Raw genomic sequence first — 17,895 nt, forward strand, 5'->3', positions numbered from 1 at the left:
AAAAAAAAAAAACAGAAATCACTTTGTATGATTTTTTAAATAATTTATTTGTGTGTTACTGCTGCAAATAAGTATTTGAACACCTGTGAAAATTAATGTTAATATTTGGTACAGTATCTTTGTTTGCAGTTACAGAGGTCAAAGGTTTCCTGTAGATTTTCACCAGGTGTGCACACACTGCAGCAGAGATTTTGGACCATTCCTCCACACACATCTTCTCTAGATCAGCCAGGTTTCTGGGCTGTCACTGAGAAACACGGAGTTTGAGCTCCCTCCAAAGATTTTCTATAGGGTTTAGGTCTGGAGACTGGCTAGGCCACTCCAGAACCTTGATATGCTTCTTACGGAGCCACTCCTTGGTTCTCCTGGCTGTGCGCTTCGGGTCATTGTCATGTTGGAAGACCCAGCCTCGACCCATCTCCAATGCTCTCACTGAGGGGAGGAGGTTGTTCCCCAAAATCTCTCACTACATGGCCCCGGTCATCCTCTCCTTAATACAGTGCAGTTGTCCTGTCCCATGTGCAGAAAAACACCCCCAAAGCATGATGCTTCCACCCTCATGCTTCACAGTAGGGATGGTGTATTTGGGATGGTATTCATCATTCTTCGTCCTCCAAACATGGTGAGTGGAATTAAGACCAAAAAGTTTTATTTTGGTCTCATGTGACCACAGAACTTTCTCCCATGACTCCTCTGGATCATCCAAATGGTCATGGGCAAACTTAAGACGGGCCTGGACGTGTGCTGATTTAACCAGGGGAACGTTCTGTGCCATGCATGATTTTAAACTATGACGTCTTAGTGTATTACCCACAGTAACCATGGAAACAGTGGTGCCAGCTCTCTTCAGGTCACTGACCAGCACCTCCCGTGTAGTTCTGGGCTGGTTCCTCACCTTTCTTAGGATCATTGATACGCCACGAGGTGAGATCTTGCATAGAGCCCCAGTCCGAGGGAGATTGACAGTCATGTTTAGCTTCTTCCATTTTCTAATAATTGCTCCAACAGTTGATCTTTTTTCACCAAGCTGCTTGGCAATTGCCTCGTAGTCCTTTCCAGCCTTGTGGAGGTCTACAATTTTGTCTCTGGTGTTTTTGGACAGCTCTTTGGTCTTAGCCATGTTAGTAGTTGGAGTATTACTGATTGTGTGGGGTGGACCGGTGTCTTTATGCAGCTACCGGCCTCAAACGGGTGATTTCTAATTTAGAATAATAAGTGGAGTGGAGGTGGACGTTATAGAGGAGGACTAACAGGTCTTTGAGGACCAGAACTGTTGCTGATTGGCAGGTGTTCAAATACTTATTTGCAGCAGTGACACACAAATAAATTATTTTAAAATCATACATTGTGATTTCCGAATTTTTCTTTTAGATTATGTCTCTCACAGTGGACATGCACCTAAGATGAAAATTTCAGACCCCTCCATGATTTCTAAGTGGGAGAACTTGCAAAGTCGCAGGGTGTTCAAATACTTGTTTTCCTCACTGTTTATATATATATATATATATATATATATATATATATATATAATTTAAAAGTTTTTTATTTTATTTTAATGCATTAAGGTTTTTTTTTTTTTAACTCTACACTAGTTTTTTTTTTAATTGAAAAAATAGTTATTTTACAGTAATTAAAATAGATGGCATTTCCCTCCATTAGTATTCCCACTGGGTCAACGTCTACATCTTCCTCTTTTCTCCAGAGCTCAGAACTGATGCTTGGTTCTGTTGACCCAGTCAGACAGGTTCTTAACCCTTCCTCTGCTCAGACCTCCTTGTGGGTCTTGGTTCTCTTTTCCTCTCTTTCTTTTTTTTAAACAAATCATGATCACACACTTCATCAACAAAATCTTCACTCTCTGACTCAGACTGTTTTTCTCCTTCATGATGCTCTGCACTGTCTGAGAAGTTCTGATTCCAATTCCATCCTCTTCTGGGTCTGAAGCTCTGCTGTCCTCACTTTGAAAAATCGTGTCACTAGCTATGTTTACATGCGCAAAATTCTTTGACCGGATTGAAATGTATTCAGATTAAATAATTCAAATGTATCGTTTACATGGGCACAATCTGTTCATGACGAGCGTTTACATGCAGCGGGCTTTGTTCTGAACAGAAGTACTGACATGCGCAGAGTGGTAAACTCCTTAAAATAATGTAGTGAACTAAGCCTCAGGTCAAATCTGGCCTTCCTGGGACAAGAACTGTATTTCATTGATTTGAGTCCAGAAACACAAGATTAAGTTCATCCAGAGACTTTCTAAGTGTCTTGCACTGATCAATTGAAAGAACACTCTCTTTTTATTATCATTACTATTTTACAAATGTTTGATAATCAAAGGGTGTTTAGTTCAAACCATTTTTAAATGTTGAAGTGAACTACTCATTTTAATTCAACTGTGAAACAGTATTAGTGATTTTTTAATCCTCATTCAAAGTGGAAATCAAATTGGAATGTGTTACGGAGTAATTCATGCATTTTCTGATCTTCTGTCTGAAATTAGCAAGTTGTGATGTCGGTCAAAGGTCGAAGACAAGTTGTTGGAACGAACTGTCATGTTTTTAAATCCTCTCAGACGTAATATAGAGAAGCTGGCACCTGTTTTCCCCCAACTCGTCTAAACATTTCTCTCGTCTGTCTCTAAAACATTTTCAATCAGTTCCAAAACATTCTTGCTGTTTTTCTGACTTCTAGTGACCTCTTATGTCACAAAAACACACCTCTGTTTGGTCAATCGACCAATCAGATACTTCCCAGATGAACCGGAAATAGAACTCTTTAAATGTCGGCACTTCCTAGTTCAAACCAGTTCGTTCAGTCGAGAGCAGTCGAGCTCAGTCGAGTTCGGTTCGGAGAGCGGTACCGAACAGAGAAGTGCTGGAGAGAACAGGAGTTCCAGACATGACCCGGAGTTCTTCCGAGTCTCGTGGGAATTATGCAATCCTCCACATCTGAGTGGAACTCTGACGGACTCACAACTCATGTGAGCCCAACCGAGAGGTGAACTTGTGTCAACAAGTACCGGCACTACTTCGGACGATTCACAGCTGTTCCTACGGAGACGCTGAAAGGGTGCGTTAAATGGAACTCCGTACCAGTGGAGACATCTCCTCCAGGTAAAGAGTCGATTTACATAACCTAAGTGTACCGAGGAGGAAGCTGGGATCGAATGGAGGGTGCCGTTCTGTTCAACACTTTCCCTCACACACCATCTCCCTCCCTCTAAACTTCATTTTCCCATCTTTAAAACTCTTCTATCTGCCAGAAATCATTCCAGATATTTTTAGAAATGTCTGTTGTGAAGCAACGGAAAACCATGGCCGTATGGTTTTCCTGTTTGTAAAGCTGATCAATTATGTTGTTGTTGAAATCAATTTGCCAAATTAATGTAAATGTTTGATGTTAAACTTTGATTCTGTTAATAAATGACCACATTCATTTGATGGGTCAAAGAAAATTAACGTCTCACGTTACATTTTATTAAATTCAATGCACGATATTATTCAGCCCAGAAAAATGAATGAATCCGTTTAATTTATGAATATATCACAGTATATGTTCATCTACAATAATAACACAGAAGAAGAAGTTCTACTTCCAGTTTACTTCCGGGATGAATGTAAACAAACCTGAGCAACCAGAATGGACCCAAGGCAGGTCTTAATGACGGTGGAGACGTTGCTGCACTCCCTGTCTGAGCTACAGGTAATACAAATCATTTTGAGCTCTTTCAAAGTTTCTAGAAGAAATGTTGTGTCGCTCACCGACCAGTTTTACTTCCCCCGCCATGCTAATATTATTAGCATTAGGGGCGGAAATGGCAAAGTTGCACATGCGCAGTCAGGTCAGTTTTTCATGATCAGAAAAAAATGAACGGATCAAGCGTTTACATGCGCACCGTTCAGGTTATGAATTGGCGTACACCACCCATTTCGTTCTGATCTCAAATTATTTCGGATCACGCCAAATAAACAAAAAAACAACCCGAACAGGTTGTTCACATGACACGTTTTTATTCCGAATGGTCGTTTGATTCAATTACTTATGTCCATGTAAACATAGCTACTGTTTGACTCAAACACATTAAAACTGACTAAACTAAACCCTAACTATAAAACCCAAACACTGTAAATATCACAGATCTTCCAAACACCATGAGACACTCCCACTCTCGTTTTTAATCGCGCCAAACTCCATTCAACTTGCTTGTCTTTTTCCTCCTATTCCTGTAGATTTTTTTGGCACTTCACAAATAATTTCAAGTCTCTGTCAGAAAGGAGGAGGTTATTTATCTTTGAGGGTGAGAGGTGAAAGCGGAGGGTGATGGTGGGTGTTTTGTTCCTGAGACTGCCCATCTTTGCCACAGCCTCTCACTCTAATGCACATCAGATATGTTAGATTTGTTAGAGGTGGCTTTTCTGGCCAGTAAGAGCAAAATGATAAAACTTGTAAAAACATCCAATGATTGTTAACATTTATTGATATTTTTAGATGTTGAGACAAAAGAAAAGACTGGATTCCATCCATCCAGCCATCTTTACCTCCTTCTTCCTTTATGAGTCGTGGGGGTCACTGGTGCTCATATCCAGCCGTCACTATGTTAGAGGTGGGGAACACCCTGGACAGGTCGCTAGTCCATCACAGAAGACTGGATTCTTGTTAAGAAAAAAAATATATGCAGTACATTATTTTCGCCAATTAAAAAAAAAAAAAACTAAAACAATGAGCTGTGCAGGCATATGTGATTTATTTATTTTTTTTCATTGTGGAGAAATTGAGTATCCTACTTTGAAGAAATAAAACATAAAGTTAAAGTGAGTATACCGTACTTGCCGGTGTATAAGCCGCTGCTTTTTTCTCACACTTTGTACCCCATGGTTTATATTCAGTGTGAACATCTTATTTATGTATTTTTTTCATACTTTTCAAAAATTTAATTTTTATATTTTATTTTGACAGACTTCCTGCCGACTCTCGGTAACTTCTGCCAGTTACTTAACATTTTCCTTTTGACAGAGCTGGGCGCTTGTGGCTTCCAGCACCCATCCCCTCTTGGGAGCAGGCTTTTGTGACACAGAGAATGCCTTCACGTGAACCGTTGTACAAGGCCTTTTGCTCACGGTTTCAAATACCCAACCATAACTCCACCCACTGCCATCATGTGACTGACTAACGAGGTATTCTAGAGGACCATCCCCCAAGATAGACGTGAATTAATTTCTTAAAATCGTTCCCGTGTTGTTTATCATATTTTTGTGCTTCATGCACAGACCTGTTCATTTGTTCAGCGATAACGGAAAACGCACAGAGAATTTCTTATGACAGCTTTCATGTTAAAAGTGATAGGATGTTGAGGAGGAAACAGAGCTGCATGCTGCATCAACATCATGTCAATGGTCAGGATTGGAGACACAAAAGCAGTCAAGTCTGGTATATGTTTAATAAAAGTTTTTAAATGCCTTCTGTGTAAGTAAATATACATTTAAATACCGGGATCTCATTTTAAAGTCACTTCCGAACACGAAGCGGTGAAATAGAAGGAGTCTTTCCCCGCTCCCTTTTCTGTCATGAGAAAGACGGTGGAGAAGTAGTCAGATTGATTTTTAAAGCAGTCAGTCAGTCAAGATTGGTACATACTTAAATAAAAGTAAAAAAAAATAAAAATATGTGTGCTGTCAATATGTGTTTAAATACCAGTATCTAATTTAAGCTTACACAGGAGCATTAAACAGAGTGAAGGAGACAACGAGAGAGGGGAAAAAAAAAAAAAGAATGGGGAAGGAGTGGCTGTTCCTCCTCATATGAGCAGTTCTGAAGAGAAATCATAAATTTTTTTTTAGAAAGTACATTTAAAAACAGCAGTTGTTAACAAAAGTGTTAACCAATAAAAATCCATCTATTATATTTTACCCGCTTCTTCCATTTTGGGTCACGGGGGTCGCCGGTGCCCATGTCCAGCAATCACTGTGCGAGGGGCGGGGTACACCCTGGACGGGTCGCACGTCCATCACAGGGACACATAGAGACAAATGAGACAAACAACCATTCACTTTCTCACTCACACCTAGGGACAATTTAGAGTTACCAATCAGCCTAACATGCATGTTTTTGGTCTGTGGGAGGAAACCGGAGTACCTGGAGAAAATCCACGCATGCACGGAGAGAACATGCAAACTCTTCCCAGAAAGGCCCCCGGACCAGGATTTGAACCGGGGACCTGCTCGCCTTGAGGCGGCAGCTCTACCAGTTGCGCCACTGTGCTGCCCAATAAAAATCAATGGTACTAATTTAATCAATATTTATCCCATTCTACCGGTACTATTTGACTTCTGGTCACATGACCTCTATAAGACTGCTGGGTAGTATTTATCAGTAAATAATTTTTTTATAATTTCAGTTACCTAGGTGTTTGGCACTGTTCTTTCTGTCCAGTGATTATGCTTAGAAAGTTATTGTGTTCATTTTGAAGGTATACTGGTTGTAACCATGAGTCAGACAACAAAGCTTCATGATGATCTTGCAGTCTGAGCGTGTTGAAAGCATGCTATATTCTGTGAAACACCATCTGCTGGCTGATTATTGTATTACGACAAGAAAGCTGCACACAGCCAGAGCAGACAGGGGACAAAAATACTGACGATAAATGGTGGATGACTGCGGCTAAATAACCAGAGCATCTTATTTATGTACAAAATTATGATTTATCTTATATTTAATAAGTGCGGCTTAGAGTCAGGTGCGTTCTAAAACCCAAAAATTACGATAAGCCTCTGTAGTAAAATATTATGATCAACTGTGTCAAATGTGGCACTGAAGTCTAACAGGACCAGTATAGACACAAGTCCATTGTCTGAGGCCATGAGAATATCATTCATGACGTTCACTTGTTTTATTTCTGTACTATGATGAGCTCTAAACCCTGACTGAAACTCCTCAAACTGATTATTCTTTGCAGATGTTCACACAACTGACTTGCAACTATTTTCTCAAGAATTTTTTACATGAATGTTAGATTAAATATACAGTAGTCCCTTGATACTTTGCGTTTCGGCTTCTGCGCACTAGCGCTATTGTGGTTTTTGGACGTACAGTCCATAATATTGGACAAAAAAAATTGTACATGACACATGATTGTAGACTGTACAGTAATATCACTGTACTCATGTGGTTGTGAAATAGTTAATGACAGATTAAAATAATTCGGACAGGCGCCGCCATTTTGTAGTTTTCTTTCATTCAGCCTCCACAGTACTGTAATTGCCACTCATAAGGACTACCATAATTTCCAGACTACAAAACGCACCTGTGTATAAGTCACACATATTAAATATAAGATAACTCATAATTATTTACATAAATAGAATGCCCTGGCTGTTAAGCTGCAGGTATCCACTGTACAGTGAATGAAAGTGCCCAGCTCTATCTGTGCTGTACTTGTTCTAGTGCAAGAATCAGCCACTTAATGTGGTCATAGACTACCGCTTGCTTTTAACATACATGCAGCTTGAGTGGTCATCCTAGGTATACTTCATAGGTATGCTTCAGTTTTTGACTCATGGTAACAAACATTGCATCTTCAAAATGAACAAAATACCGGTAAATGTCTACCGGTAAGCATAACTAACCACTGCACATAAAACACTAAAAATGGGCATAAAAGTGCCAATCACCTACGTAACTGAAATTATTTAAAAATTATATACTGGGAAATATTACTCAGAAGTATTAACAGGGTCATGTGACCGGAAGTGAAATACCATAGTACAGATAAAATGTGGTAAATATTCATTAAATCACTAGTAGTACCACTGCTTTTTATTGTTAAACAGTATTGGTATCAGCTTCTGTTTTTAAATCTACCTTTACTTTCTAAATTATCTCATCTTAAATAAATATGACGGCATTTCTCTTCAGCGCTAATGAGGAGGGGAAGGAGTAAGGGGGAACATCCCCCCTCCCTCTCCCCTGCTCAGTTTCATGAGTGAGATGAGCTTAAATAATATAACGTACTGGTATTTAAACACATTTACCGTAGACAGAATTTTTTTTTAAACTTTGATTTAAATATGCACCAGTCTTGACTGACTGACGACATTAAAATAAAATCTTAACTTCGCTGAGCTCACATGAGGGCGGGGGACGACGGGGGGGGGGTCAGCCCATCCTGTTGTCTCCGCTCCGTTTAATGTTCGGATGCAAGCTTAAAATTACATAGATCTCTGTATTTAAACACACATGTACTGTGCACAGAAAGATGTCACACAAAGAATTTAAAAACTTTTATAAAAATATGTACAGACTTGACCAGGGCCAGGTTAACACTTCGCTTTACTCTGGGCAACAATCTTCAAGGGCCCCATCATCACGACCCCAGAATCACCATAATCTGGCAAAATACAGAATAAATTACAATAATATTCAGTAAATATATTTAAAATTCTAACTATCAATAGTGTTTTTATGTCTAAAAATTTAAATGCTCATTGACACATCATCAAAACGGAATTAAGTTGAACGCACTTTAAATACCACATGACACCATATGTGTAATTGCTTAGTAAAGTGTTGGCCACTGGTGTCAGAAGCATTTATAATGTGTGTGTGTGTGGGGGGGACACACTGATGAGGGGTCTGGGGGTCTTCCCCCAGAAAATTTTAAATAAAGTAGATGCACTTGGAACGCCTTGGGATTCCCCTGGAGGAGTTGGTCCAAGTGGCTGGGGAGAGGGAAGTCTGGGCCTCCCTACTTAGGCTGCTACCCACGCGGATGGATGGAAGTTAACACTTGATTCAATAATTATTTTAGAGCTAATGGCACAACAAGAAGTAACCTGACCAACAACTGATTCAATTAATTAAAAATATTATATATTCAAAAGTGATGATTTGATGCCCACATTAAAACTACATCACTGTAACTTAGTCGACTTCAAATGCAACAAGATTATCAATGAATGTTTGCAACAAAGGATTTACTGATTATAACAAAGATTCCTTCAAGAAACCTCCCAATATAAATCATAAAACCATAATGACTTCTGCTCATTCTAAATTTGTCAAATGGCCTAAACCTCCTAAAGTGAAGGAGAATCATTTTAAAATAATACAAACCGGATTCCAAAAAAGTTGGGACACTAAACAAATTGTGAATAAAAACTTAATGCAATGATGTAGAGATGGCAAATGTCAATATTTTATTTGTAATATTACATAGATGGCAGATCAAAAGTTTAATCTGAGTAAATGTAACATTTTAAAGGAAAAATATGTTGATTCCAAATTTCACAGTGTCAACAAATCCCCAAAAAGTTGGGACAAGTAGCAATAAGTGGCTGGAAAAAGGAAATTGCGCATATAACAAACAGCTGGAAGACCAATTAACACTAATTAGGTCAATTGACAACATGATTGGGTATAAAAAGAGCTTCTCAGAGTGTCAAGATGTGTCAAGTGTCAAGAAGCCAAGATGGTAAGAGGATCACCAATTCCACCATTGTTGCGCAGAAAGATAGTGCAGCAATACCAGAATGGTGTTACCCAGCGTAAAATAGCAAAGACTTTTAAGTTATCATCATCAACCGTGCATAACATCATCAAAAGATTCAGATAATCTGGAACAATTGCTGTGCATAAGGGTCAAGGCCGTAAAACTCTACTGGATGTTCGTGATCTCCGGCCAGGCCTCAAAATTGCGCTTCATGCCATAAATTTACAAACGCTATAACTTTCACATTGAAAGACCAAAATGCATCAAACTTGGCATGACTCATCCCTGTTGGATGCCCAACAGTCCACTGTGGTCATATTTTGACATCATCAAAGCCCCGCCCCCTCAGAACAGGAAGTTTTGTTTTTACTTGGAATGCTCCCTCTTTGACACCCTTGACTTAATCAGGATTATCCTGTTTTAGAATACATATAATAAGTTGGTCTGACTTGATTTAAATTACAAACAGTTTTAGCTGGAGGATGTGGGTGTGGCGGCGTGACGAATTAAGAAGTGACGCCGTTGCACAGATTTGAGCCGAGGTGCACCAAAATCACTATGATCGATCATTATCCACCCTTGAACAGGAATCCATAAGTGGCCAATAGCCTCCACAGTGCCACCTGCTTTATTCCTATAGTTATATCTCAGTGATACGTAATCCGATCTGGACCAGATTTATTGTGCTTGATCAGTGAGCACTTCTAGACACATTGATATTGAGGTTTAACAGATGACTATAGTGCGCCCCCTAGATTATTCCAACAGTTATATCTCAGTGATACATCATCCTATCTGCACCAGATTTTGGGTGCGTCATCTGTGAGCATTTCTAGACACATTGGTATTGTTTTTTTTACTTTTGACTCCACTGCGCCCCCTACATTATTCCCACTGTTTAATCTCAGTGACACATTATCCGATCTGCACCTGATTTTGGGTGCGTAGTCAGTGAGCACTTCTATATACAGGTCCTTCTCAAAAAATTAGCATATTGTAATAAAGGTCATTATTTTCCATAATGTAATGATAAAAATGAAACTTTCATATATTTCAGATTCATTGCACACCAACTGAAATATTTCAGGTCTTTAATTGTTTTAATACTGAACATTATGGCATACAGCTCATGAAAACCCAAAATGTCAGTCCCAAAAAATTAGCATATTTCATCCCACCAATGAAAGACAAGCATTTTTAATACGAAAAAACGCCAACCTTCAAATATTCATGTTCAGTTATGCACTCAATACTTGGTCGGGAATCCTTTTGCATGAATGACTGCTTCAATGTGGCGTGGCATGGAGGCAATCAGCCTGTGGCACTGCTGAGGTGTTATGGAGGCCCAGGATGCTTCGATAGCGGCCTTAAGCTCATCCAGAGTGTTGGGTCTTGCGTCTCTCAACTTTCTCTTCACAATATCCCACAGGTTCTCTATGGGGTTCAGGTCAGGAGAGTTGGCAGGCCAATTGAGCACAGTAATACCATGGTCAGTAAACCATTTACCAGTGGTTTTGGCACTGTGAGCAGGTGCCAGGTCGTGCTGATGAATGAAATCTTCATCTCCATAAAGTTTTTCAGCAGATGGAAGCATGAAGTGCTCCAAAATCTCCTGATAGCTATCTACATTGACCCTGCCCTTGATAAAACACAGTGGACCAACACCAGCAGATGACATGGCACCCCAGACCATCCCTGACTGTGGGTGCTTCACACTGGACTTCTGGCATTTTGGCATTTCCTTCTCCCCAGTCTTCCTCCAGACTCTGGCACCTTGATTTCCAAAGCAAATTCAAAATTTACTGTAATCAGAGAACATAACTTTGGACCACTCAGCAGCAGTCCCAGGCGAGATGCTTCTGACGCAGTCTCTTGTTCAAGAGTGGCTTGACCTGGGGAATGCGGCACCTGTAGCCCATTTCCTGCACACGCCTGTGCACGGTGGCTCTGGATGTTTCTACTCCAGACTCAGTCCACAGCTTCCGTAGGTCCCCCAAGGTCTGGAATCGGCCCTTCTCCACAATCCTCCTCAGGGTCCGGTCACCTCTTCTCGTTGTGCAGCGTTTTCTGCCACACTTTTCCCTTCCCACAGACTTCCCACTGAGGTGCCTTGATACAGCACTCTGGGAACAGCCTATTGGTTCAGCAATTTCTTTCTGTGTCTTACCCTCTTGCTTGAGGGTGTCAATGATGGCCTTCTGGACAGCAGTCAGGTCGGCAGTCTTACCCATGATTGCGGTTTTGAGTAATGAACAAGGCTGGGAGTTTTTAAAAGCCTCAGGAATCTTTTGCAGGTGTTTAGAGTTACGTCGTTGATTCAGATGGTTAGGTTAATAGCTTGTTTAGAGAACCTTTTCATGATATGCTAATTTTTTGGGACAGGCAATTTGGGTTTTCATAAGCTGTATGCCATAATCATCAGTATTAAAACAATTAAAGACCTGAAATATTTCAGTTGGTGTGCAATGAATCTGAAATATATGAAAGTTTCTTTTTGATCATTACATTATGGAACATAATTACCTTTGTCACAATATGCTAATTTTTTGAGAAGGACCTGTAAAGGTTGAATGAATGAAAAGTTGGAGAGTCTGCGGTGGAATCCCCTGGAGAGGAGCTCACTGATGCTGCAGGTGGGGAGGAGGAAGATGAACCAGCAGCAAAAAGGCGACAGACAGAATGTCTGTTGTGTGAACAAAGAAGAGCAGAAATTAATCGTCTATTTCAGTAAAATTACCCCTTGTTTTGTTAATTTAATATAATACTGCAATGCAACATGTTAAATTAATTTTATCAAATAAATAACTATGATTTCTTTGTTTTTTTTGTTTTTGTTATATCACAAAATTTATCGTTATCGTCAGAATACTCTGAAATATCACAATATTATATTTGAGCCATATCACCCACCCCTAGGTGCAACACAAAGCCTCAGTGGGAGATGTTTACATTGTCAGCCGGCGGTCAGCCAAAAACTTCCACTCTGAGAGGTGGGTTCAGAAACCTCCGGATTCAAAAGGGGGGGGGGGGGGGCACTGGTGTTGTGTAAATGAACAGCAGAACCGCAGAGAGAAAGGTGCGGATTTACTCAAAATACGTGCCATGTAAACGGCCCCTAAACTGTGGTGTTCAAAGCGTGTGAAAAAAGTAGCGGCTTATAGTCCGGAAATTTTTCTAACTGTTTTCATTTCAGGAAGTCAGGCAGGTGAACACATTTATAAGTGTGTACTTTATGATCTTCTGTGATTGCTGGCTGTTTTCCAAAGTTTTGTAATAAATCGGATGAAGTCTATTGTTTAGGGAATCTTTTTTTTTTCTACGACAACCTCATAACTCTTTTCATGCCTGTGACAATGGTAACACCTTTTCATCAGTGTCTAAACAGTCTGCGTTCACCAACTTTTTTGCCGCACAGAACATCTATGTATATGTTGATGTTGGGAAATGACTCCAGCCTCCTACTTAATAAGTTAGAGAAGGCTACTGTGAGAAAAAAAGTTCTGCCTGGGACTTGTGCAAAGAATGGATTCTCAGAGGTGGTGCTAGAACAAAAATCATGTAATTCTCGTCACGCAACGACGTCAGTGAGAAACTATTTTGGCACTTCTGATCAAGTCTAAAATCAGCCTTTACTCAGACAGTAAGGGAACGTTTAAAAGCTTATTTTTATTTATAATTTTCAGACAACTTCAGCGCTGATTTTAGTTTTCCTGCCATGTTTGCCATGTTTTATGTTCTGTCAATTGATAAAACTCGCCCTCACAACCTGATTAAACCTAATTTTCCATTATGTGTGTGTGTTTCAGTCCAGTGTTTCCAGGTCTGTTTGAGTTTTGTTCAAGATACACTGGAGCATCTTTACAAGGAGCTACACAACTCAACCACAAGGTAACACATACCGTACACACACATGTAAATATCCAAGCCATGTGAAATTAGTGTTTACTTATAGAAGCATCATGGAAACCAATTTGTTGGGGTTTTAGGAGAGTTCACCTATAGCTACATAAACCTTTTGTCCTTTTTTCTGTCTATGCTGAAAAGCAAATTACAGTAATTTCTGGACTATAAAGCCCCCAGTATACTCCCGCGTACGTCCAAACGCAGAGGTACGCACGTACGTACGCGGAGGTATGAGCGTACCCCCCAGGGCATGTCCGTGCAAAGCTCAATTTTTACAACCGCATACGTGTCGCACAATAAACTGCCCAGCGACAAAATGTTTTCTATGCGACACCAATGTATTAAATTCCCCTTCTTCATCCCTGATCTGGCCTTTCCTTTTGTTTTTTTGCCAAGAGGCAGTGATCTCTTCCTCCACCGTTGATGCCATGACGGAAATGGTGAGAAATGAAGGAATTTGTCACGAGCAAATTAAACTCAGGTCCAGCATGGCTGCGGGAGGGTCTGGAGATTTCCTGGTGGGCTGGTCTGATGTGTGGGCTGCAGAGTCAGCATTCCGTTAAAAAAAAATGTTTTATTTATTTTTTTATTAACAATATATAAACACAGAACACCGCTGCGGCTGAGGCTGCCAGCGCTCGTTTATTTTTCTTCTTTTCCCGACCTGTCAATCAATCCAGTAGGCGTGTCAGCAAATGACCAATCGGCGACCTCAATTTGTCCCGAAGGTAAATGCCCCTTGTCTGTGAAGCTGCTCGGGGTTTACGCTCGAGTACGAAGTCTGAACCCTCTGCGTACAGTACACGCGTACGTACGCGTGAACAGACGTACGCGGGAGTATACTGGGAGCTTAAGCCGCTACTTTTTCACATACTTTGAACACCACAGCTTATACAATGCTGTGGCTAATTTGTGGGTGTATTATTAGTATATATATATATATATTTTTTTTTTTTTTGATGGGCTAACGAGCTTCAAAGCATTTAGTCTTATCGCACCCGGGTGCTCACATAGTTGCCCAATACACATCTCTCTTCCAAGGTGGATCCACATGACTCAATGGCATTATTTGTATAAATTAAGGTAAATAAAATATCTGACCAATGAAATTACTGATCAGGTCACAGTGGACCAATGAAACTTGGTTTCATTGTACCACTGGGGAGGAGGGGAAACTCCTCCCCTCCCTGTTGTGCCCCCAGGAAGGGGGGGAAACAAAGTTTCCATAACAAAGTATTTGCAGCTACTCGAAATAAGTATGAGTTGTGCATTTAAAATGGCTCTCTGAGCATGGTGGCAGGCTTGGACAACTAGCGGCTAGAAATCGTTTACCAAAACTGGCCGCATGCCAAGATCTACTTTTGCTCAAGTCTGCCGGTGGATCCTTAAAGCAGAGCAGTGTAAAAAAAAATCCTCCATTACCAACCGGTTTCAAAAGGCGTGATGGAATGGCTTACTCATATAGTGGGCTAACCAGTTTTATGGTAACATGATGGCTCAGTGGTTAGCACTGTTCCCTCACAGCAAGAAGGTCCTGGGTTCAATCCCCAGTTGGACCTGGGGTCTTTCTGTGTTGAGTTTGCATGTTCTTTTCGTGCCTGCGTGGGTTTTCTCCAGGTACTCCGGTTTCTTCCCACAGACCAAAAGCATGCATGTTAGGCTGCCTTCAGGCCCAGGCCTCCCTTGCAGAACAGATCTGTGATCTCAATGTGATTTGCCCGGTTAAATAAAGGTTAATAAATAACAATAATAATAATAATATGGTGGTAAGATGGTTTCTGAATGGTTTCTTCGGCTATGGCTGCCTCAGAGGAGTCAGTGGGGGAGAGGGCGGACTCCAGAAGCCATCTTATCACCATAAAACTGGTTGGTCCACTATGTGAGTAAGCCACTTATGGGACTGAGTTTGTTGTGGCTCCTCGTCCTTTGGATGAAGGACAAAACGTTTCAACAAAATGAAAACACTTGCTCTAGCTGAGGTCGGACGCTTTTTCCCCTCTTCTCCCCCTCTGCTTTGCTTCGCTGCTCTGTCTGTCTGTGAAATTGCTTTTGAGCCTCTCTTACATATCTTCCGAAACATAATTACGGTCTTGAATTGATCAGTTGGTCCCTCAACACAATTGATAACATTTCTTCGAAGAGAATTCTATGTTCGTCTGTCTCTCCTTCTTGTCCTCTCAACCCAGCCGGTCAAAGCAGATGGCCGCTTGTCCTGAGCCTGGTTCTGCTGGAGGTTTCTTCCTTTTAAAAGGGAGTTTTTCATTTCCACTGTTGCCACTGTGCTTGCTCAGGATGGGAGACTGCAACGAAGCCAAGATTCAACTTGTCTACCGGCCTCCTTAGATAGAGAACTTTACTAATTGGCTTTTATGTGAATGTTCCTTTAAAGTGCCCTGAGACAACTTTGTTTTGATTTGGCGCTATATAAATAAACTGAATTGAATTGAATAGAAGACAGGTTTTAGGTGAGCCGATTTGCCCTGTTGGCACGCACTCAGCTGTATAGCTCATGAACTTGGAAGACTTGATGATGTGTTTATCTCTGCTGTCATTTGTGGATTTTCACAACGCATTTATAATTGGATTTATAACTGGTTCCTGCTTTTTGGATTTGGCTGGTCGCTGGTTTATCTACAAACAAGGAAGTCGTTGGCAGCAAATTTGGACCTGATCATGCTGCTTGCCTTATGATGGCTTGGTTCATGCCTCAGGTACCAAGACTCAAATGCTTTTGTCAGAATGGATCAGATCTCGGGTATTTTACTCAGGCACGTTCCAGTGGTGTGGCCACGTAATTTAGACATTTCGGAACCCGAGTAGACCAACACAGACTCAAGGTAGACGTCATTAAGTTCTGCCTGTCCCCAAAACAACTGTGTTTATCTGAATTTGGCTCTCCTGGCTGGCCTTGAAGGCCATCTTATCTGAATTCGCCTGGAGAACATGTGATCAGACACCCCCCCCCCCAACCCCCATCCTCATCGAGGAATTTCCAACTAATAACCAGAGGAAACCAGCTGAACAAACATTGTGTCATCATTTCAGGACTCTTGGATTCCCATGGGGGGGAGTGGTGGCGCAGAGGTTAGAAAATAGGCTTGTGATAGGAAAGTCGCAGGTTCACCTCCCGGTACCGTCAACATCAAAATGTGGGTGGAAAAGGTGAAACACCCACATCTGCCTCCACCCTCATTTGCCCCACTCTGGGCCCCTGGGCAAGGCCCTTAATTCCCACCATCTGCTCCCTAAACAGGTCTCTCTTAAAAATGAGTTCTCGTGGCTCAATGAGACTACCTGTATAAATAAAGGGTAAATGAAAATAAATAGGCGTTGTCCTTGGCCATTCCCCGATATCACTCAAGAATGTTTATGGATCTCACTGGAGGGAACTGGTTGATTATTCCATCCTTATCAGAACTCTTACAGTGTCCTCGGGTGCATCCTTGGACATTGCTCACCGCTCTTGTCGTCCCACCCACCCTCGCACGGAATGTCTACGTCACTATGTGCTTGTATGTGCAAGGTGTTTTTCTTTAATATTAGAGTTTTTCTTCTCAGCCCAGAAGAAAAAGTTTAACAGGAGTTTTTTTGGCCTCCAATTCCTACGTGTCCATTTTCACTACTTTTTGTCTGTCTAAGCAGGTCTCACTTGTAAATGAGTCTTCGAGGCTCAATATGATTTATCTGTCTAAATAAAGGTTGAATGAATGAATGAATGAATGAAAGAAACCATCCAGAGGACCTGACTTAGCGTTTTTGGATTTTTTTACCTGGATTATTGAGTATGAACGTAATAAATTATTAACTTGCAAAATTAAAAAAAATGTCATTTATCAAAGTAATAAATATACAAGTTCAAAATATATTTTGTTTTGTCACAAAGTAATAGGTTCTTTCCAATTAAAAACAGCCTGTTGGTGTTTGTGCTATGTCTTAAAGACCAAAATAATAATTATTAAAGTGGAAATCTGTAATTTTTTTGTTTTCAAACAATGTTGTTAATTTTGTGTTGGTCTTGAACATATTTTAGATAGGGCTTAGATAGATGGACAGACAGACAGACTGGCTAGCAGGCTGACTGTCTGTCTGTCTGTTTGTTTGTTGGAGAAAATCTCTCTCACCAAAGTTGTTTAACCCAAAAGAACCACACTCAATGGCAGGAGAACATTTTTAACCGGCATTTTACTTGCAAGGCCCATTCAAGACAGATTACATACAAACCGGATTCCAAAAAAGTTGGGACACTAAACAAATTGTGAATAAAAACTGAATGCAATGATGTGAATGTGCCAACATCTAATATTTTATTCAGAATAGAACACAAATCACAGATCAAAAGTTTAAACTCTCATTTTAAGGGAAAAATCTGTTGTTTCCAAATTTCATGGCGTCAACAAATCCCAAAAAAGTTGGGACAAGTCCATTTTTACCACTGTGTGGCATCCCCCCATCTTCTTACAGCACTCAACAGACGTCTGGGGACAGAGGAGACCAGTTTCTCAAGTTTA

At 40.6% G+C, this 17,895-nt stretch overlaps 1 protein-coding gene across 1 annotated transcript in view; it reads left to right on the forward strand.

Annotated features, from left to right (window-relative positions):
• Positions 1-17,895, forward strand: part of hdac3 (histone deacetylase 3) — a 64,962-nt gene that overhangs the window by 15,867 nt on the left and 31,200 nt on the right. The window contains exon 4 of the mRNA XM_037675426.1: positions 13,291-13,372. Within this exon, the coding sequence (XP_037531354.1) occupies positions 13,291-13,372 (82 nt within the window). The remainder of the gene's footprint in view (positions 1-13,290; positions 13,373-17,895) is intronic.

The sequence above is a fragment of the Nematolebias whitei genome, chromosome 4, assembly GCF_014905685.2.
Source record: "Nematolebias whitei isolate Nwh7 chromosome 4, NemWhi1, whole genome shotgun sequence".
NCBI lineage: Eukaryota > Metazoa > Chordata > Actinopteri > Cyprinodontiformes > Rivulidae > Nematolebias > Nematolebias whitei.